At 56.3% G+C, this 21238-nt stretch overlaps 1 protein-coding gene across 1 annotated transcript; it reads right to left on the bottom strand.

The window, feature by feature from the left end:
* Positions 1–907: 907 nt before the first annotated feature.
* Positions 908–19628, bottom strand: ROBO3 (roundabout guidance receptor 3). Its single transcript, XM_070364981.1, has 28 exons — positions 19469–19628; positions 16161–16487; positions 15709–15866; positions 14892–15012; positions 14654–14792; positions 14220–14347; positions 13713–13837; positions 11535–11706; positions 11029–11234; positions 10377–10458; positions 9912–10077; positions 9547–9713; positions 8551–8672; positions 8146–8371; positions 7803–7924; positions 7402–7573; positions 7097–7285; positions 5220–5243; positions 5086–5128; positions 4739–4878; positions 4000–4194; positions 3696–3834; positions 3311–3523; positions 2770–2918; positions 2540–2650; positions 2192–2359; positions 1534–1718; positions 908–1213 (listed from the first exon to the last, which is right to left on the bottom strand). The coding sequence occupies exons 1-28, from the start codon at positions 19626–19628 to the stop codon at positions 1202–1204; spliced, it is 4161 nt and encodes a 1386-aa protein (XP_070221082.1). The 3' UTR covers positions 908–1201.
* Positions 19629–21238: the final 1610 nt, after the last annotated feature.

Raw genomic sequence — 21238 nt, 5'->3', positions numbered from 1 at the left:
TCATTCCCTGAGAGCCCTGGGCAGTCACTGAGCAATACCCAGGTCTGTGCAGTGAATGGTGCGGACCGTGGGATCAGGAGTGATGGCAACTATGGCATTCATGGCCAAAATTTTCCTTTGATTTTTTTTCTTAATTTGGTTGCAGCAGGCCTTAGTTGTCACATGTAGGATCTACTTCCCCGAGCTGGGGTCGAACCCCGGCCCCCTGCATTGGGAGAGCGGAGTCTTCGCCACTGGAACACCAGTGAAGTCCTGTGGCCAAATTTTTTTTTTAAATTTCTCTGCCAGCCTAACCAATTACATATGAGCCTAATCTGGCTAATTGGGCTTCCCAGGTGGCACTAGTGGTAAAGAACCCCCCTGCCAATTCAGGAGACATAAGAGACGTGAATTTGATCGCTGGGTCGGGAAGATCCCCTAGAGGAGGCCATGGCAACCCACTCCGGTATTCTTGCCTGGAGAAGCCCCCCGACAGAGGAGGCCGGTGGCCCACAGTCCACAGGGTTGCAAAGAGTCAGACACAACTGAAGCAACTTAGCACACTAATCTGGCTAAGAGGTGGCCGTCTGTACCTCTTTGTGAAAGGGTGAGGATGGGTGTCTGAAAAAGCCTGTTTTTCCTTCTTGGCCAGGACTCCCCCCTTGAACTCCTCCTTTCTTTGAATTTTGAAAGATTGCTGTTGTTGTAAAGGGCGTATTTCCGGATTGTGGAGGAGGGCGCCAAGGGAGGGGCTCTGGGATGGTGGGATGAGAGAGTTTCTCGAGGTTGCTTATGTGGAAAGTCCCTCTGGTGGTAACTGGGGAGACAGTGGTTCAGCTCCTTCTGGAGGTAGGACAGGTGGCATCTTAGCCCTGCCCTCACCTAGTGCTTTCGGCTGAAGGATTTCAAAGGATACACACCCGCTCGCAGGCCCCTTCCTCCCTACGTCCTGCACAAAACCACACAAACAGGGCTCAGGGCTCTGATCTGTTCTTTTTATTGTGTTTTTTTTATGAAAGGGTCTCAGATGGCCAGGAAAGATCTGGCTCTCTGGCTTCTAAGCCAATTCCTCAGGGAGCCCCAGGCATCATCGTGAGAAGGAGGAGACCCCTCCTCGCTCCTCTCTGCTCAGCCCTCATTCACCAGGGGGAGGGGCTCAAGTTCAGATCCCTGGCCCAGGGACAAGCCCTTCCCCATGGAACTTCTGGCTTATTGTCAAAGGTCATCTTGGTTCCTAGAGAGAGACAGAGAGAGGCTGGCTTGCAAGGCCCTGGCCCAGGACCAACAGGCCCCTTTGGGGATGTGCCTCTTCCCTAATCAGCTCCTCTCCTGATCCTGCTCCCCTATGGAGCCCAGGCCCCTCTGTTAGGTCATCTGTGTCCATCCTTTGTCACCTCTGCTCTGGGCTCCTCCCTTCCTCCTTACTCACAGAGTCCCTTTCTTTTGACACTCCCCCAGCCCACCCCAAGCCCTCGATACCTTCCTATTTGTAATCATTCCTTGGCCCAGCCTCCCTAGCCCTCCACTCATTTTTTGGCCAGCCCCAGCCCCCACCTCTCCACGCTTCTGTCCGGGCCTTTGGCTCTGACTCCGGCTCCGGCTCCGACTCCGTCCTGGGCCCCGGGATCCCCGAGAGCTGCCGGAGCCTCTGGAGGAGTTGCTGCCGGCTGTGGAACAGGTGCTCGTGCCCTGGCCCCGGGACAGGAAGCTCGGTCGGCTGTAGGGGAGCCAGGCTTCTTCTGCAGCAAGAGATAGAAGGGCAGCTGGACTCAGGCAGGGGGCCTAACAGGGCTGCTTCCCCCCGCCTCACGCCGCCCTGACCGCCACCCCAGCTCTGGAAGAAGAGTGGAGGGCAGACCATCCTGGGGACTGAGAAGCAGCAGCAGCTGGCCCAGCCCATAGCCCTGACATAACACGTGCTCAGAAGCCTGCAGGGAGCCCCCCACGAAGAGAGGGCCTTGGGAAAGGAGGGACAGAGCGCCCAGCCCCAACTCTGGACCTGGGCTCCAGTCCTGGGGAAGGATATGATTTGGGAACTGGAGGAAATTCTGCCCAGAGAAAGCTAGAGAGACAAGTGTCTTTGGCGTTGATGCATAAACCCAGCTGGAGACCAAGGGTGAGCTGGCTTGAAAATGAGCGCACCCTTGGCACCCTCCGTACACTAGGCTGCCCTCCCAAAGCCCACCCTCTCTGTAGCCATGGCCCTCCTTACCATCTGGGTGGGGGCGCCGCTGGGCCCCCAGGGGCGTGGCCTGCACCAGTCTCCTCTCCCCACTGTGCTCCCGCTCCCGTTCCAAGGAGGACACGCTGCCTGCTGCTCTCAGCCCCAAGGCCCAGCTGGCCTCTTCCTCCGGTGGTGGCAGGGGTGGCGGGGGCAGGTCTGGGGAGAGACCCGCTGTCAGCAGGGTCCCCTGCTTCTCCTGACCCCAGTCTTTCTCCCACTCCCACTCCCTGGCACTAGGAGGCTGTGAAGGAACAGCCCGAGGTTTGGGTTCACTGGCTCCCTCCTCCAGCCTGAACCCACTCCTGTCACCATCTCCTAGGCTCACGGCCCCCTCACCTCCAGGACTGTGCTCCCGCCTGTAGGGAAAAGCCTTGGGTTTCTTCCGGATTCGGGCACGGGGCCCGTGCAATGGAGGAGTCAGCTCTCCAGGCACCGGCCGGGCTTTCCCTGCAGCATTGGGAGATGGATAAGAGAGGGGGTCAGGAAAGGGGCTTGAGGGTGAAGGGGAAACAAGCTTTTGGGAAGATGCGGAGGTGTGGGGCAAGCTGAGGGATCTACAGACTCACCGGGGGCACTGCCAGCTGTAGCAGGGACGGGGCTGGGGCTGTGATGGGGGCCAGAGGGGCCAGCACCCAGGCCGGCGGGCCTCCCTTCATGGCTACTCAGGGTGGGCTGGGAGACACTAAGAGGGGAGCTGGGCCCGAGGGGCACCCTCCTGCAATGACACGAGACTGCATTTGTTTGCTCAGCAAACACTAAGTGCCTACTCTGGAGCAGGCAGTGGGCTAATCAGTCAGCCTAATACTCAGATGAATAAGACACAGCACGTCTCCCACAAAGCTCCCACCCTAGTGCAGTATGAGGGAAGCCATCTCTAAAAGGCCCCAGGAAGCTTGCAGGGTGTCTGTGATGGAGAAAGTCTGGAGAGAGTGAGAGGCTTCGTTTGTCTCCACGTTTCTCCTCAAGTCACACTTCCACCCCGATACGGTCATGAGACCTTCCAGACCCCAGATTCACCCATCCATCCATGTGTTCATCCATCCATCCACACACTGAGTAGATATGTACAGAGGGCTATAACATGCAAAGTACTATATACCTCCCTACCTGGGCATCTGGTGGAGATGGGGAAGGTCAGTGGGGGGCTGGGGAGGGTCAGGAGGTGAAGGGGTGAGAGTGGCTGTGGACTGCTGCCCATAGGAAGGTGTGGGAGAGGGGGTTTCTCCTCGGGACGGAGGGACCAAGCAACCCCCACCGGAGCTGGGCTCTGCTGCATGGCTCCTCTCAGGCATCGGTGGGCACCACTCTTCTGGGTCTGAGCTGGGGGCAAAGAGGCAGGAGGGTAAGGATGACTGAGTAGCTTCATACCCTCCCTTTGACCTTCTGTTGCCCCTTCCCTTCTTCTCCCAGCATCTTCTCCCTCCTTGCATCGGCAGGAGGCCCTGGGCTGGTCCTTTGTGTACAGGCATCTGCAGGCAGCGAGCATCCTTACCTGCCCTCCAGCTCCTCCTCAGGCCCCTCTAGGCAGCTCAGTTCACAGGAAGGCGGCGGGGGAGGCAGGGCTTCTGGCCAGTTGAGAGAGGGCATCTGTACAGGCTTTCCCAGAAGCTTCACTTTGCCTCCCCTGGCTCCTGAGAACAGGATGGGGGAGCACAAGACACAGGCCAGAAAGAGGCAGAGGGGAGACACATCAGAAGGAAGTGCTGCTCTAGGTCCCAGAGGGGAAGGGTGGAGGATGCTCTTGGGGAGGTGCTGCTCAGGGCTCAAAGGGGGAGTGTTGGGAACTGGAGTCATACCACTGTCCCCCTGGCTCCATTCTGGGGGAGCATATGGGCTCCAGGTGCCTGGATCTCCTGAGGGATGTGGGGGGAACCCCCCGTGGAAGGTCTGCAGCTCCTCTCCGGCCGGGTCAATGGTGCTGTAGACAGGACCCTCAGCAGAGGCGGCTGTGCCCCGGGCCGTCTGAGCCAGGTAAAGGGAGATCCCTGCTTCTGAGGGGGAGAGAGTGGGAGCCCCAGGGGAGCAGGTGGGGCAGAGACAGGAAAATAGACGACAGAAGAATGGAGGGTGAGAGGAGATCCCACTTCTTCCCCCCACCCCAAGCCGGGGTAAAGTTTGTGTGTGTATTAGTTGCTCAGTTGTGTCCAAATCTTTGGGACTCCATGGACTGTAGCCCAAAGGCTCCTCTGTCCGTGGAATTCTCTAGGCAAGAACACTGGAGTGGGTATCTATTCCCTTCTCCAGGGGATCTTCCCGACCCAGGGATCGAACCTGGGTCTCCTGCATTGCAAGCAGATTCTTTACCATCTGAGCCACCAGGGAAGCTGGTGATCTTCTTCCCCAACCCCAAGCTGGGGTAAAGGTTAGGCACAAGAGAGTCTCCTTCAACTCCCAAGAGCCTCCCAAGGATGGAGCAGCCTCAGCAAGACGGGATGCCCTGGTCCCCTTCAGTTTACCCCAGCAGTGGAGAGGAGAGAGGGTGTGGGGCCTCCTGCTGCTGCGCCCCCCTCCCTGGGGGGAAGCAGACCTCCTCACCATTGTAGTATCTGTCATCTGGGTCAGGATTGCTCGGGCAGCAGCTTCCCCTGGGGTCCTGGGCTGAGGGGCTCCGAGATGAGTGAGGCCACGAGTCTGCCAGCCACGGGTAGGGAGCAGGGCCAAGGCCCATTGGTGGCCTGAGGGACAGTGGGTGAAGACTGGGGACAGAGAGCCTGCAGAGGCCAGCGAAGTGAGGGAGACAGGGGCAATGGGCGCTGAGGACTGAGATGGGGAGTGTAGGGGTGGGAGGAGGGAGAAGCTTGGCACCAGGAGGCAGGCAGGGACAGAGGGCCTGGTCTCTTGGGGGAGGGGATCATTCTTGGGAGCTGAGCTAAGAGAATTACCTGGAACTGGCCGCTGACAGGCCCTCTGAATGTGGGAATGACACTGGGGAAGGTGAGGGGGAGACTGTGAGAAGCGCCCCTTCCTGGGATTTGAACCCTACTCCCCACCCCGGAGGCAGAGACAGATGTCTTACCTGCAGGTGTGTAGGCAAAGGAGGCTTCCGAAAAGGAACCGGTGGGAGAAAGAAGAGGGGAAATGGGAAGAAAAGTCAGAAATATCCATATTCCTGTCCACTCCCTGGCTCTGGTCCTAATTACGCCACTTGGGCGGTACCTTGGACCAAGTTCATCGGAATTCCTAAGGCTTTGACTCAGGCATCAGTATTTTTCTAAAGCTCCCCAAGTGATTCCTGCATGTAGCCAAGACAGAACCTTTTATCTAAGAGACCTCAGATCTTTCCAGACAGGCACCATCCCAGGAAGGAGAACTCGAGTATCCTCCTTTCAGCGGGCCCCCCTCCCTTCCATCCAGGCCCCGCTTGATAATTTATCACCTGGGATCCTGGAGACACTCCCTCTGCCAGCCCCCAGGCTCCAGGAAGTGAGTTTCCCTCCCTCCATCAGACTTGCCCCTTCTCTACTGAGAGTATTTGTCAGTCAGTCGTGTCTAACTCTTTATGACCTCATGGACTGCAGTCTGCCAGGCTCCTCTGTCCATGGAATTCTCCAGGCAAAGATAATGGAGTGGGTGGCCATGTCCTCTTCCAAGGCATCTTCCCGACTCTGGGATCGAACTCGAGTCTCTTACATTTCCTGCATTGGTAGGCAGGTTCTTTATACTGGTGTCACCTGGGAAGCCCACTTCTCTACTGGGGCTGACTGCAAAGCTGTTCCTCCACATACACCAGGAGTCTGAAGGACAAAATCTCACCCCTCTTTGCAGACTCCGCCCCCTCTGGAGTTTGCCCTTTTCCCCCTCCGCGCTGTTCCAGACAGCTGGCGATTCCACCGTGGGCACCCTGCCTCTGTCCAAGGGGCTGAGCTCCAGTGCGACCCCTCCCATGACCTCCACCCCCCTAACCCGCCCCCGCCAGCAGCTGAGTCCCTCCTGAAGCACAAGCTGGAATCAAGATTGCTGGGAGAAAAGTCTATAAGCCTGAGATATGCAGATGATACCACTGTTATGGTGAAAAGTGAAGAGGAGCTAAAGAGCCTCCTGATGAAAGTGAAAGAGGAGAGTGAAAAAGTTGGCTTAAAGCTCAACATTCAGAAAACTAAGATCATGGCATCCGGTCTCATCACTTCATGGCAAATAGATGGGGAAACAGTGGAAACAGTGTCAGACTTTATTTTCTTGGGCTCCAAAATCACTGCAGATGGTGACTGCAGCCATGAACTAAAAAGACGCTCCTTGGAAGAAAAGCTATGAAAAAGAAAAAAAAGAAAAGCTACGACCAACCTAGACAGCATATGAAAAAGCAGAGACTTGACTTTACCAACAAAGGTCCGTCTAGTCAAAACTATGGTTTTTCCAGTAGTCATGTATAGATGTGAGAGTTGGACTACAAAGAAAGCTGAGCACCGAAGAATTGATGCTTTTGAACTGTGGTGTTGGAGAAGACTCTTGAGAGCCTCTTGAAATGCAAGGAGATCAAACCAGTCAATCCTAAAGGAAATAAGTCCTGAATGTTCATTGGAAGGATTGATGGTGAAGCTGAAACTCCAATACTTTGGCCGCCTGATGCGAAGAACTGACTCATCTGAAAAGACCCTGATGCGGGGAAAGACTGAAGGCAGGAAGAGAAGGGGAGGTTAGAGGATGAGATGATTGGATGGCATCACCGCCTCGATGGACATGAGTTTGAGCAAGGTCTGGGGAGTTGGTGATGGACGGGGAAGCCTGGCGTGCTGCAGTCCATGGGGTCGCAAAGAGTCGGACACGACTGAGCGACTGAACTCTCGAGATTTCCATTCTCCGCGCCTCCCTTCTAGTGGAGCGAGATCTCAAGGCTCCGCCCACCCCTCCATCGAGTCTCCCAGCCGCCGGGGCATCCCCGGGCTGGGTTCTCACCGGTGTAGTGACTGAGCTCCTTGCGCTGCCTCCGGCGCCAGTAGAGGGCGGCGCAGAGCCCAAGGAGCAGCGCCCCGCAGGCGGTGCCGCTGCCCGCGAGGAAGGCTGGCTCCCGCAGCACCCTCGCCAGCCGCTCCGCCAGCCCCGGGCCCGCCTCGAGCCCAGGCTCCAGCTCCGGCGGGGACGCTGCTGGGGGGCGTCCGGGGGTCAGAGTGGTGAGGGGAGTAGAGGCACCCCTACCCCATGACACCCCCCGCCCCACTCCCGAAACCCCAGCTCCTCCCGCCCACCCGCTCCGGACTCACGCAGCTGCACCGACACCGGGGCGCTGGCCACGCCCACGCCCGCGCTGGTGGCCGCCGCGACCTGGGTCCGGTAGAGGAGACCGGGCAGCAGGCCCCGCAGCACCGCCGAGCGTGCCCAGCCTGCCGCGGACCGGTTGAGATGAAAGCGGCTCTCGTTGCCCAGGCACCAGATCTGGGGAGGCCGAGACCCGGGCTTAGAGAGTCAGAAGTGGATCTCTGAATGGTGGGAATGACGTCTCGGCCAGTCGTAATTCACTCGGAGAGAGCACTCTGAAACCTCTCTCCTCTACCCGGACCTCGTCTCCAGTCCCAGAGCCAGTCCTAGGTTCCCTCCTCCCTGATCCTAACCCTCTCCCTCCACTGCCCAGCCTGCCCACCCAGGCCCTTCTCAACCCCTGCACCTGGTATTCCTCGATGACCCCATTTTGCTGCGAGGGGAGCGGAGGTTCCCAGGACACAGTGATACTGCTGTTGCCTTCACCCCCCAAGGCCACGGCCACTCCCTGGGGGGGACCACTGGGGGCTGGGCCAGGGTGGAGCATGGTGAGAAAGACACAGACAGTCATTGCAAGCTGTCCCTCCAGCCCCAACCTTGCTCATCCTCCCAGTGCTAACCTCTTAGAGAACTGAGAGGCGTGTCTCCTCCCCTGATCCCCCACACCTTGCCCTTGGAGGCAAACCTTCCTCCTCCCCTCTCTCTCTTCCCTCCTGTCCACCCATCAGCGCTGTGCCCCACTCCCTTACCCTCCTCAGGAATGCTCCTGGTCACCAAGGGGCTTTCAGCCCCCAGCTCCTCCTGGCCTTGAGCTTGCACCTTGATCTGGACTTGGGTCCCTGGGGGGAGTCCCCTTAGCACTGTACTTTGCTGGCTTGGGTATGGTAGGTCCAGCACCGACCAGCTTCCCCCATCAGGTCCTGCTACCCTCCAAGACACCCGGAAACCTTGCACCAGCTGGATTGGGCCATCTACCTGTGGGAGACAGGACAGAGGATGCCAGAGGAGGGGCTGGAGCCAACAAGTCCTCCTGCCCCAGCCCCTCCTTCACCCAGCAGTCTTCCCCAGCACGCACCTTGCACACTCCCATATGCATTCCCCTATGTCCCCCATCATCATGCCTGCCCTTGCGCTCATCCCTGGGCCACACTCACGGTCCAGGACACCTGCAGAGTCCGAGGCCCAAGGACTACAGGCTCCTCCAGACGCACAGCCACTTCGGCCAGTCCCTGCTGGCCTTTCCATGGGTCCTCCACTGGCCTGGATGGGCTGCTGTCTGCTGACCAAACAGTCCACTCAGCAAGGGCCTCTGGGATGGGGAATCAGGACTGAGGGCATGTGTATGTCCCACCCCTGCCCTTCCCCCACAGACCGCTACTTAGTACTTTGGAGCCCATCCCAGGGTCAGGAGATGGCTGGTCAGGGGAAGAGCTTCCAGAGGTGGGCCAGGGTATCCTGCTTTCTGCATATATTTGTTGTCGTTGTTCAGTTGCTAACTTGTGTCCGACTCTTTGCGACCCCACGGACTGCAGCAGGCCAGGCTTCCCTGTCCTTCACTATCTCCCAGAGTTAGTGCTCAGATTCATGTCCATTGTGTTGGTGATGCTATCTAACCATCTCATCCTCTGCCACCCTCTTCTCCTTTTGCCTTCAGTTTTTCCCAGCATCAGGGTCTTTTCCAATGAGCTGGCTCTTTGCAGATTGATATGTTTTTTTTTTCTTTGCCTAAATGCATGGCATGCAGAATCTTGGTTCCCTGAACAGGGGTTGAACCTGTGCCCCCTGCAGTGGAAGGAAGCACGAAGTCCTAACCGCTGGACCGCCTGGGGATTCCCCATGTGCACCTTTAAAGGCCTTGTTCCTCATCTCTCACATGAAGATGTCCCTCCAAGTTTCCTTCTAGTCCTGTTATCTATAAGTAAAGGCTCAGAAGGGAGGAGCTACCAAGATGACTGAATCAATCTCTCTCTCTCTTTCTCTCTCTCGCCTCTTTTCTTGTTCCCTCAGTGAAAGGGAAGCATGACTCCCTATTCCAGGCCCGGCCACCAGCACAGAAACTGGAACCAGATAGGTGCCATAACTTGCAGTCAGGGGGTGCTCTGTGGTGTTGCATGCCATGCCTGTGATCCAGAGATCCAGGCTTTACTCACCCTGGGTGCGGACAGGCTCAGAGACAGGGCTGGGCTCACTGAGGCCCCAGGCTCCCACAGCTCGCACGAGAAATAGGTAGATCGTACTGGGCTGCAGACCGCTGACCGTGTGTGTCTCCAGCTGCACACCATCCGCCACTGTCCGCCATGTGTTACCAGAGGCATGGCTACAAGAATGAGGTGACAGGGCTGTGCCAGCCCAAGCTGTCTATTCCTTCTCATCCATTCTCTGTCACCCCCCTCTAACTGCGCCTCAGCTCAGGAGACAGAACTGGTAAACCTCTTCCCACCACAGCCAAGACTTTTCAGACACAGTGGAGCCTCCCGGTAGCTTTCCAGGTTTGCATTGGAAACTTCCTCTGTACCTGAAGGCCTCAATCACATACGAGGTGGCTGTGGCCCCAGCTTGTGGGTTGGGCTTCCAGGTCAGAGTAATGCTGTTTTTGGTGATCTCAGTGACCACAGGCTGCGAGGGAGGTCCCGGAGGGGTACTGGGTTCTGCAGGGGGGTCTGGTGTTGCATCCCAGTCTTCTGCAGTGAGGAGATAATCTTTGAGTAGAATGATGGGGAAAAGATGGCCCCAGTGTCATTTCCTCCTCCCCAGAGGAGCTGTGAGAATGGTGACACCAGAGCCAGGGACAGAGTGAACTGAGCCTGCTCACATCTGCTCCCACGGGTACCACTTCTGTCCTCCTCCCCCCGACAGCCAGAGCCATGGCCTTTGGAAGATAAAACCAGTTCTGGGGGTTGGGGTGGAGGTACTGACCACCTTTGAGGCCAATTTGGAGAAGAGTGCTGGCAAAAAATGAGAGAACAAAGGAAAAACTCACCCCGCCTCCTAAGCCAGCCACTCCAGGCGGCCTCCCCTGTGGAGCTCTTGGCCACACAGCTGTAGAATCCCATGTGCCCCTCCTGCAGGAGAGGGTGGAGGAACTGGCACACTGGGAGTGAGCAGGGCAGGGCGAAGGGTGGAGGTGGGCATATAGGAGGATGGGGAGGATGCTGTCCACTCTGCGTCAGCGGTCCCCAGCCCTTTTGGCACCAGGGACCAGTGCCAAAATGGAAGACAATTTTTCCATGAATGCGGGGGTAGTTTGGGGATGAGTCTCATAAAGAGCACGCCACCTAGATCCCTCCCATATGCAGTTCACAGTAGGGTTCACCCTCCTGTGAGAATCTAATGCCAGCCACCGCTGATCTGATAGGAGGCCGAGAGCAGGCGGTTATGTGAGCAATAAGGATTGGCTGTAAATACAGGCAAAGCTTTGCTCGCTCACCTGCTGCTCACCTCCTGCTGTGGGGCCCGGTTCCTAAAAGGCCCGGACCAGTACCGGTCCATGGCCTGGGGATCGGGGACCCCTGCTCTAGGTGGTCTGAGAGCAGAGGGGCAGAGATGGAGTTCAAGTCGCAGCAGGCACTAGAGTGGGGCACATGGACCACGCGGCCGTTCTCAGTTACTTGGGCTCCAGGAGTGAGCCTAACCTGCACGCTGGCGATGTACAGGGTACCATTGGCCATTACGCTGGGTTGGACGTCATCCCCTTGCAGCCACTGCCCATCCTTCTTCCACTGGACACTAGGCTGGGGATTCCCGCTCACTCTGCATGGCAGCCACACGGAGGAGCCCAGTGCCAGCGTCTGGTTGGCTGGTCCCTGGAGGATGATGGGAGGCAGTCCTTCCAGGGAAGCTAAGAGAGGAAGAACTTGGGTGTCTCAGGGGAGGGTCCTGGGTTCAGGCACCCAGCCCCTTGTCCTCGTCTCTACCCCTTCACTTCCCCTCCCCTGGATATCGGAGGGATTTCTATAACCATGTGTTCTCTCTGCCTGGGATCAGCCATCCATTCGTGGCTTCTGTACCTGGTTCCCAACTTCACAGACATGTGCCAGCAACATGCCTCTCCCCGTGCAGACATATTACATAGAATTCAAGAAAAACAGACTTCTTTCAGCTATTACCTTCTTCCAGCCCTATCTCCATGGGCACGTACCTCCTTTTACCTCCAGCAGAGCCTTGGCCAGGACACTGCCAGCCACACTGACAGCCTGGCACACGTAGTAGCCTGCATCCCTGCTCTGCACTTCAGTGATGTTGAGCTGGCCTCTGGGAGAGACTGAGAAGCGCCCCGTGGGCTGAAGTGACTGACTGGGGAATAGCAGAGCCTGGGGACAGAGCAAGCAACAGAGCCCAGTGGCAGCTGCCAGGGAGAACTCCGCATTCTCAGCAACCCCAGGATCCAGAGAATTCCTAAGGTTCTAGTTCATAACGTTGTCCCTAGCCAGTTTTGTGACCTGAGGGAAACTAGTTAAGCCTATTCACAATAGTAACGGAGTTTTATTAGATGATTTGGGGGTACACATCCCAGCTCTACTAGTTGGGGAAATCTGAGCAAGCTAGTTGGGGAAACCTGAGCAACCTTCCTGAGACCCAATTTCCCCAAATTTGACTCTTAGAGAGTAGTTACAAGGATTAACAGAGAAGGCAATGGCACCCCACTCCAGTACTCTTGCTGGAAAATCCCATGGACGGAGGAGCCTGGTAGGCTGCGGTCCATGGGGTTGCGAAGAGTTGGACATGACTGAGCGACTTCACTTTCACTTTTCACTTTAATGCACTGGCGAAGGAAATGACAACCCACTCCAGTGTTCTTGCCTGGAGAATCCCAGGGACTGGGGAGCCTGGTGGGCTGCCGTCTACGGGGTCGCACAGAGTCGGACACGACTGACGCGACTTAGCAGCAGCAGTAGCAGCATAAGGATTAAATCAAGTAATTGCATGAAACTCTTTCAATAGATTGAGTGAGAAATATTAAGTATGTTCTGCTTCTTTCTGGTTCTAACATTTTACATTAGATACACAGAAGGTAGGGAAGCAGGTTTGGGTTTCAGGGAAAATGACACCACGCTGAGCCCCTCTCTGATACCTACTCCCACCCTCTACTACCATCAGCATTTAAAAAACATTTATGTATCTGGCTGCGCCGGGTCTTAGTTGCACTGGGTCTTTGTTGTGGCATGTGGGATCTTTACTTGGGGCATGTGAACCCAGTGGAGGCATGAGATCTAGTTACCTGACCGGACAGCAAACCCAGACCCCCCCACCCCCCCATTCCCCTACCCCCCCCACCCTCCCCCACTCCCAGCATTAGGAGTGCGGAGTCTTAGCCACTGGACCACCAGGGAAGTTCCTATTATCAGCATTTTTATTCACTTAAAAATATAATTAAAATGTAGCAGTTCGCAGTGCTAGAAAAGATATTGAAAAATCGGGGGTGTGGATATGCAGTGAGGTGGTGGTGGCCTGGTTTCCTAGTGGTGTGGGTTTAATCAGACTTAAATTTTGTTTTATGGGCTTCCCTGGTAGCTCGGCTGGTAAAGAATCAGCCTGAAATGCGGGAGACCCCGGTTCAATTTTGTTTTATGCTGAGTTCCATACCAAAGCTGCTCAGGGTAGAACCATCACAGGCTCATCTCAGAACTCTGAGATTTGCCTGTGAAGGTTAAAGAGGGGTGGCTGTGAGCTCCCCCTGGTGGAAGTCTTTTGTAAGTAGATGAGCCTGTCACTTTCTACCCTGAGCAGCTTTGGTATGGAACTTGCTTTCCAGAGCAGGATGTTAAAGTCCAGGCCCAGGCGTGGGGAGGAGGAAGGATCTAATTGGATCTGCTACATCCTCAGCACGTGCGTGTGTGCTAAGTCACTCAGTCGTGTCCAACTCTTTGCGACCCCATGGACTGTAGCCCACCAGGCTCCTCTGTCCATGAGGATTCTCCAGGCAAGTATACTGGAGTAGGTAGCTACTCCCTTCTCCAGGGGAATCTTCCTGACCCAGGTATTGAACCCTAGTCTCTTATATCTCCTGCATTGGCTGGCGGGTTCTTTACCACAAGTGCCACCTAGAAAGCCCACATCCTCTGGATAGCCTTGTCCAAAACAGAAAGATTCTCCAAAGAATTCCCATATAGGACTGTTCCCTACCACCTAACTATATTCTCCTTTGTTCCAGGCCTTTTATATTCATTATCTTATTTAATCCTCCCAAATAACCTGCATGGGTTTCTGGGAGGAAGGGTAAGACTGAAGCCCAGAGAGAAGTTTGCAGAATGTGAGAGGAGGGAGGCTGAGACCCAGAGGAGGAGCTGTGGACAGACCCTGGGAGCTGGCCACCTACTTGACTTCCCTCCTTCTGCCAGAAGATGGCAGGCGGGGGGTTGCCTTTGGTCTCGCACTGGAAAGCCACGCTGTCTCCAGGAGCTGCCATCTGGTCCTGGGGTTGGGTCACCAGCTGGGGTGGGACTGGGAAGGGGAGGGAGATAAAGGAACAGGGAGTCAGGGGCACTAAGGGAGGAACAGGAGAAAGAAGCCTGAGCTTGGCTTAGGGAGGAGCAGATATCTGTCTCCTGCTCAAGCCTGTTTAGCTTTCTCCTCCTTCCTCTCCTCCTAGAAGTCTCAGGGTATGTGTGCTTAGTCGCTCAGTCATGCCCAAATCTTTGTGACCCCATGGACTGTAGGCTGCCAGGCTCTTCAGGCCACGGGGATTCTCCAGGCAAGAATACTGGAGTCTCAGGGGACCCACTCATATCTCCTGCTCTGTCCTTTCTCCGCCTTCTCCACCTCCACCCATCCTCTATCTGCCCTCGTCCCATGCCCGCCAAGGCCAGCCCAGGGGGGCCCTCACCGTGAACAATGAGGGAGCCAGATGCTTCGGCGCGGCCCACGCTGTTCTCCGCCACACAGGTGTATGTCCCCTCATCTTCAGCACTCACACGCCCAATCTGAAGGCTGTGGTCGCTCTGGATCTCGTACCTGCTCCCCTCCCCACCCCCAGGCTGGGTTGGCCACAACTACAGACCCCATCTAGCATCCCCCAGGACGGACACCAGAATCAGGGCACGTAAGGACAAGGTAGACCTCTGCAGGGACAGAAGCTGGTACTCATGGACTCATGAATGGAGGTGGGGACTGGTTGGGGCAGGGCCACAGGCTCTGGGAACAGACTGCATGGTCCAGTGAGAGGCATCTACCTTCTTTTTCTTTTTCCAGTTTTCTAGGGCTGGGTATGTTCTCGAGCTGATTGGGTCTCCTTACAGGCAGTAGGAAGGGGCTTCTCACCTGCCTGTGGGCAGTTCCCCATCCTCCTTGCGCCAGCGTAGACGAGGAGGGGGATCCCCCTGCACCTCACACGGAAAGTCCACGGGGGCACCAGCCAGGACCACCTGATTGACTGGTCTACGCAGGAAGGAGGGACGCTCTGTTGAGGGGTGGGGGGGAGTGAAGAGTCAGTGGGTCTGCACAGCTACTCATTTCCCGGGCTGCCCACTCCCGTAACTCCCGGACCGCACAAGCCTACCCAGGACCACAAGTTTGGCTGCCCCACTCTCCCGTTCTCCTGCCATGTTGGAGGCCACGCACACATACATCCCTGCATCGCTCTTGAAAGTATGTGACATCATCAGCTTCCCTCCACGGATCTGCAGAGTAATCATGGAGACTTCGGTCCTTTATAGCCATGAAAGCACACTTGTTTATTTGATCCTCGAAGCAAGCCAATGAAGACGACTAGTGAAGTTGACCCACTTATAGCAGTAGTAGTCACTCCGTTGTGTACAATTCTTTGTGACCCCATGGAGCCCGCCAGGTTCCTCTGTCATAGGATTCTCCAGGCAAGAATACTGGAGTGCGTTGCCATGTAACCCACTGGAGGATCTCCACAGGATCCTCCTGACTTAGGGATCGAACCCAGGTCTCCTGCCCTGCAGGCAGATTCTTTACTATCTGAGCCACCAGGGAAGCCCTCTAGGGAATCCTTAAGTGATTTGCCCAAGGTAGGGCTCAGGTGTATCTTTGCTCCTGTAGCCCAGAGCACCTCCCACCAGTCCATGGGCCATCATACCCCCACCTTCTTACACCAATTCCATCCTACCCATGCTGCTTTATCTCCCATTCAGTAGCTGACTCTCAGCCTCTGGTCAGCTAATGCCCCAATTTAAAAACTCTTATTGCTTCCAGGACATCCCCCCTCACCCCCACCCTTCCAAGACCTTTAGATTCAGACCTTCCTCCTTTGACACTTGTCCCAGATCTCTAGCCTAGGGGCCTGACCTTCAGGATGTTCCTGGTCAGGACCTGGCTTCCAGTGAGATCCCAGCCCTGGTCTCACCCCTCACCGTGATCCTCCCCTCCTCCTCCTTGAGTCTAACACCATCCTTCTTCCAGGACACCGAAGGCTCTGGGTGGCCGCGGGGGGGCACGCATTCCATTACGGCTGGCTCCCCCACTGCCACCACCACGTTCCCGGGAGACTGCCGGAAATCATCGCGGAGGACTGGAGAAAGGGAGAAAGAAAGCAAGCCAGAATGAATGACCAGAGGAATAAATAGGGTGTGGGGTGACATAACTGGGTGAGGACTTAGGAAATTGCTTGGGGCAAGAGCCGGATCACCACCGCAGGCCGGAACTCTTCTCCGGCTGCGATAAGGCCAGGCCCGCTTCCTCCTCTGGCCAAGGAGAAGGTTTAAGGGAGGCTGCTGATGGGATGAGATTGGGAGTGGCTTCGGATGGGATTACCCGCTGCCCTCCCACCCCTCCGAAGCTCTGGCAACGACCAGCAGACTCCTACCTGCCACTTCTAAAGAGGCGTTTCTACTAGCCGCTGCCCCCAGGTAGTTACGCGCCACGCAAGTGTAGACACCCTCGTCTGGCCGCGCGCGGCGCCCGTGCACGATGCGCGGGAAGAAGAGGGCGCCGCTGGGCAGCAGCAGGCGGTGGGCGCGCGGGTCTTCGCGCGCCGTGGCCACGCGCGCCCCATTCTTGTACCACTCGATGTTGGGCCGGGGCCGGCCCTCTGCGCGGCAGGGCAGCGTGGCCGGCTCGCCTCGGGAGACCAGCAGGTCTGGCGGCTGCTCCACGATGCGTGGCATCGCGTCCTCCGGCCCGATCCTTGACCCTGAGGTGGGGTGGATGGCACAGAGCATTCAGAACCGGAGATCAGGGGAGAGCGCGAGCCTCCAGAGAGAAAAAGAAGCCGACCCGCCCATCCTCCTCTCTCTGGGTAAGGTCGAGTTTCTCCTCCTAGGCATCTGCCCCGCATGTTCTTAGGCTGGAAAGGAGGTGCCTGAGAACAGATGATCAGTAGAGCACGCAAGCGCCTAGGAAGACTGAAGACTCCTGCCTCCTCTCCTGCCAAGTTCAAGTGCAGAGTAACTGGACCATGGCTTGGCAAGTAGACCACGACTCTAGCCGACTGGTTTTCAGTCCCCCAGCCGCGCTGGTTATACACTCTGATAGTTACACGCGCTGTTATACGCGATAGTTATACGCGCTGATCTGTGAAAAGGTGACACTTGGTTGTCCACTGAAATGGAGAGACTGTGGCCCAGCCCGGGGATCCCCTTAGGAAAGGGAAGAAGCGAATGATGGGCTGTGGCCTGGGGCTGGAAGCGGCCCTTAACTTGGATTCTGTAACTGGGCAGAGTGCCCTTTTCACTGACACCCCTGATAACCACGTTTCCTGGTCTTTTTAAGTCACAAGAATTGAACACAAATGATGATGCTTCGAAGAGTGAGTAACGCTTCTTTTCTAAGAAGGCATAGTTTTCAACAGATTATTCTACAGGTTGATGTAGCCAAGAGAGGCTACATTGAGAGAGGAATTCGTCTAACTTTTCTTGGTCACTCAGATTCGTTCACCCGCACTTGGTCTACAGACTTCGGCTCACTTTTCATCTTCAGTTTGGGACCCAGGAGCCAGGAGCCAGTTGAGCTCAGACACCCCACCCCCCAGCTTCGTCAAAAATGGATTTGTACCCCGTAGTGGCCAGTAGGCGTCGCTGCCGCCTCGCCTAACCTGGTGTCCTTAACTAACCAAGGACCACTCCACACTTCGGTTCTCTGCCTGCCCGCCGATCCCCACCCTGGCCCTGTTCCAACACCCACGGGGACCTCTTGCTTCCAGCCACTGAGTGGTGTACTGAGTTTCATTTTCAGCCCCGGCTCTCAGAAGTTCTTGAGACAAAGCTGCATGGTTTGCCCCAGCCTGGTGCTATCCTGGGCAGAGGGTATAACCAGTTTGGGACAAGATCAGTTTCCCTCCCACTTAGGGAAGGAAGAAATTTTTCTCGATTTCCTCCATCCTAGATGGAAATCTCTGTTTCTCACTCGTCTCTTCTCCTCTGTCCCATTCCAGTTCCCATTCAGGCAGACCAGACCCTCGGTGGGCAACCCTTTAGTGGTTAATGCTCAAGAAATGTTATAGAACTGACCAGTGTTGGAATCTCAGATGCCAATACTTCCTAGCTGTAAGAACTAGGGCAAATTATGAACTTCTCTGGGTCGAAGTTTCTTTACCTGTATGTGGGAGTTGTGATGGATTGTCATAAGACCATGGTGTATGTAAAGAACTTGGGAGAAGGCACCAAGAATATGGCTAATCTACCATTAGTTAAGGGCTCTTTCTCTCTGGCCCGCCTCACCTTATCTTGATCTCTACAGTCTCCACCTGAATCAGATTTTTCCAGGCTCCAATATTCCCTTTCCGCCCTTCACATAACCTCAGGGAATTGGATATTGTCAAACTTTACACTGCTTTTGTGACTATTGGGATATTATTCATCCTCTCTGAGTTTGTTTCCTCAGTCACAAAATGTGACCATCAACGCACCTCCTTACATTTTCGAGTTTAAAGGAGGCAATGTGTGGCGACAACACTCTGTAAGAGCGCTGGGGGAGCAGAGAGGTTTCCAAAGTGTCTGTGGGGAGGGTTCTGTGCTTAACTCCCCTAGGAACCTAGGAGGGTCAAGAGACTAGGGAATCCCAGATCATCCCCCAATTTCTTCCTCCCTGCTCCCTCCATACATACCACGCCCTTCTCATCGGCTCTTTCCCCTTAATTCCTGTAGACACAGCTGTGGGCGCCCTTTCCCTGGAATTTCTTCCTTGCCATTCCCGGTCTCAGGAGATGCTTCGCAGCAGCTAATGAATAGCTAATGGCCATGCTAATGGAGCTCTGGGGCTCCTCCCCCAGCACCTGGAGCACCCCGCTCACAAACACACTCATTGGCCGGGTCTTCTTTCTGGCCACCTTGCAGTCCCCAGCACAGTGCTGATAGATTCGGGTGGGTAGAGGCAGAGGGATGGAGGCTGTGACCTCCAAAGAGGGATCAACCGCAAAGGTGTTCAGGGAAGCGCGAGTTTCCGATGTGGCCGGCAGGGGCGCCATCGGACTCTCTCTCCCCAAGCCCCCGGCGGTCCCTTCTCGCCGCCGCCCCGCCGCGCTCCGGGATAGCGCGCTGTCTCAGTCATTTATTAATCACCGTAATTAGAGGTAATGACCTCCCCGCCGGCGCTGCCCGCCTGCCGCAGCTCTGCCGGGGTGGGCCTGCAGTGAGTTCTACCTCTGAGGGGCAAACTTGTAAGTTTCCCTGAAATGGTCGCCGCCGCTGTCGTCTTCTGTAGCAAACATATTAAACATTTTGGCGTCATCACCCTCGTCCTAAGTGAGTTCTTGGAAAACTTAGACTCCCGAAGGGAAACCTGCGCCCTGGGTGGGTCAACGAGTGGCCCGGCTTGGCCCAGGCCCTCGGGTGACTGCGCCCCCTCCTCTACCCTCGGCGCAGTGGGTCCGGGCCTCTCATACTCCGGTTCTTCTCACCTGGGGTGGCCGTGGGCGTCGGTTGGGGAGGTGAGAAGTGGTGGGCTCAGTAGCCATCTCCTCCCAAACCCTCGACCTCCCGACGATGTCCTCACTAAGATGCGTTAAGTCCCAAACTACCCATTGGTCCCCACCACCCGGGAGGCGCTGGGAAGCGCTGGAGGGCGCCGCTAGGTCCCGGACCTTAAGTCAGGAGCGCTTTGGACTACCCTGTCCGCGCCTCCCTCCCACCTTACCCCCATCCCTGGATCTGAAGTCCCGGTGGGGCAGGGTCTTACCGTTGAGAGAAGGATCTCCGGGTGGCAGCAGACTTTGGTTGAGCGCCGCCACCGAGGAGTTGAAGCCGAAGAGGAGGTCGCTGGAGTTGGAGATGTCCCCGCCCAAGGAGTCCGCGAACAAGTTCATCTGTAGCAGCGTTTTGAGCAGGTAGCGCAGCATGGCGCGACCAGATGGGGACCGGGGCTGGGGGCTCGGGGCCCAGCCCCTGGGTCTAAGACCCGCGGGCCGGGAGCCGTAAGCCCCTCCACAGCCTCTACACGCTGCCCCAGCCACGGTGCCGCTCTCCTGCCGGCGCGCCTGGGTACCGTGCGTGCCTCCGCGCGCCCTTCCTCCTTCCTTCTCTCTCCACCCCCCAGAGCCGGGGTCCCCTGGGAGCCGAGCAGCAGAAAGCAGGTGCCACGCCGATCACCGCGTAATTAAGGGATTAATCCGCCTCTCTCCGCCCTCCCACCCCCGCCCCGACGGCCACTAGCAGGGGCAGAGACTAGAGTCGCCTAGCGCGCGAGTTGGAGTCCCCGCCCCGCGGCCTGCGCCCGGCTCCAGGAGTCCCGCGTCGGTTCTGGGCACCGCAGGAGAGTTTCTCTCCTTTCTCAAAGCACCCAAGATGAGGGATGAGACTCTGTCGGAGTTGCCCCTGTGCCTGACTTCAAAGGAGGAGACCCTTATCTCTGTTCCCAGCCCTTAGGAAACTGAGGCAAAGCCCAGATCGCTCCTCTGGCTTTCCAAGTACTGACTGCCACTTCCTCCCACGTCCCTGGATTTTGCGGCGGGAGTGCGGGCGGCTGGGTGGTTTGGGGCGGGAGTTGGGGCTGGGTGGAGAGTAATTCCGCGATGCGTCCACCTCTTTGCCCAGCAGTCGCTGCTTTGTAGCCTAGAGACCCGGAGATGAGACGCTGCGTCTTGACCCCAGAATCCTTACCCCAGACCTCTTAATCTCGTGGTTCTTGGAGGATACTCCACAGGGATAAAACCTGAAGCGAAAGCCCAGGGAAATCCAGGAGCAGCTCACATCTGTTTGCTCTATTCTGACTTATTTTATGCTCTGATTTATTAAGTTGTTTTACTTTTTGGAGGAGACTGACGGGGAACTAGAGTGTCCGGGGCTAAGACAAAGAGCAATATCGTGTTTGTAAAGGCAAGTGCAAGAGAAGAGATGGGGTTGATGGAGAACTCGCAGAAATCTGTTCAAACTTAATAATGATCCTCCTTGGTGGGAAGGAGGTCACAACAATCCCCGCCCACCCCACACACCCGCCCACTCCCAGCATGCTTCCAACTTTCCTGGAGTTCTTAATACCTGAAGACCTCCAAGTCATACCTACCTACCTACACACACACACACACACAGTTTCTTAGGCTGTAGGTGGTCTTGGGATATCAGGGGAAGAGAGACCAGAAGCATTCTATTAGTTAATATCTGAGCTAAGGCCCTGCTGATGGTGCAGTTCCGGTTCAGTCAGAGGGCTCTAGGATGAAATAAGCTTTGGGGTGGCTGCTTCCAAAGTGGGAGGAGGCAGGGGAACAGGTCAAGATCGTTAGGGAAGGACTAAGGTAAGTCAAGAGTTGAGTATTTCAGGCAGGCAGCTCTCAAGGGAACCAGAGACTTAGTCAAGGGGTGAGGGCTTGTCCCAAAACACCTCCCTCAATCCTCAGGGCAAATAAACAAATGTTTGGGTGTCTTCTTATTGCTGCCACTTCCCTCCCTCCCCACTGAGCTCTGCCTGCAAGGTAGCAAGGCCAGAAGCAAGAGGTGAGGAGGTGCGGGATGG

This window comes from Bos mutus, chromosome 29, assembly GCF_027580195.1.
Source record: "Bos mutus isolate GX-2022 chromosome 29, NWIPB_WYAK_1.1, whole genome shotgun sequence".
NCBI lineage: Eukaryota > Metazoa > Chordata > Mammalia > Artiodactyla > Bovidae > Bos > Bos mutus.
This window is presented reverse-complemented; position numbering and strand designations above follow the sequence as displayed.

Bases quoted from the DNA above. Each gene is read 5' to 3' on its own strand.
- ROBO3 (XM_070364981.1), bottom strand. From the start codon at position 19,628: ATGCTGCGCTACCTGCTCAAAACGCTGCTACAGATGAACTTGTTCGCG. The intron at 9,714-9,911 runs GTACAGAGGAAG...TCATTCTTGTAG, and splicing joins TATGTGATTGAGGCCTTCAG to CCATGCCTCTGGTAACACAT. The intron at 3,524-3,695 runs GTAAGGATGCTC...CTTTGCCCCCAG, and splicing joins GAGGAGGAGCTGGAGGGCAG to CTCAGACCCAGAAGAGTGGT.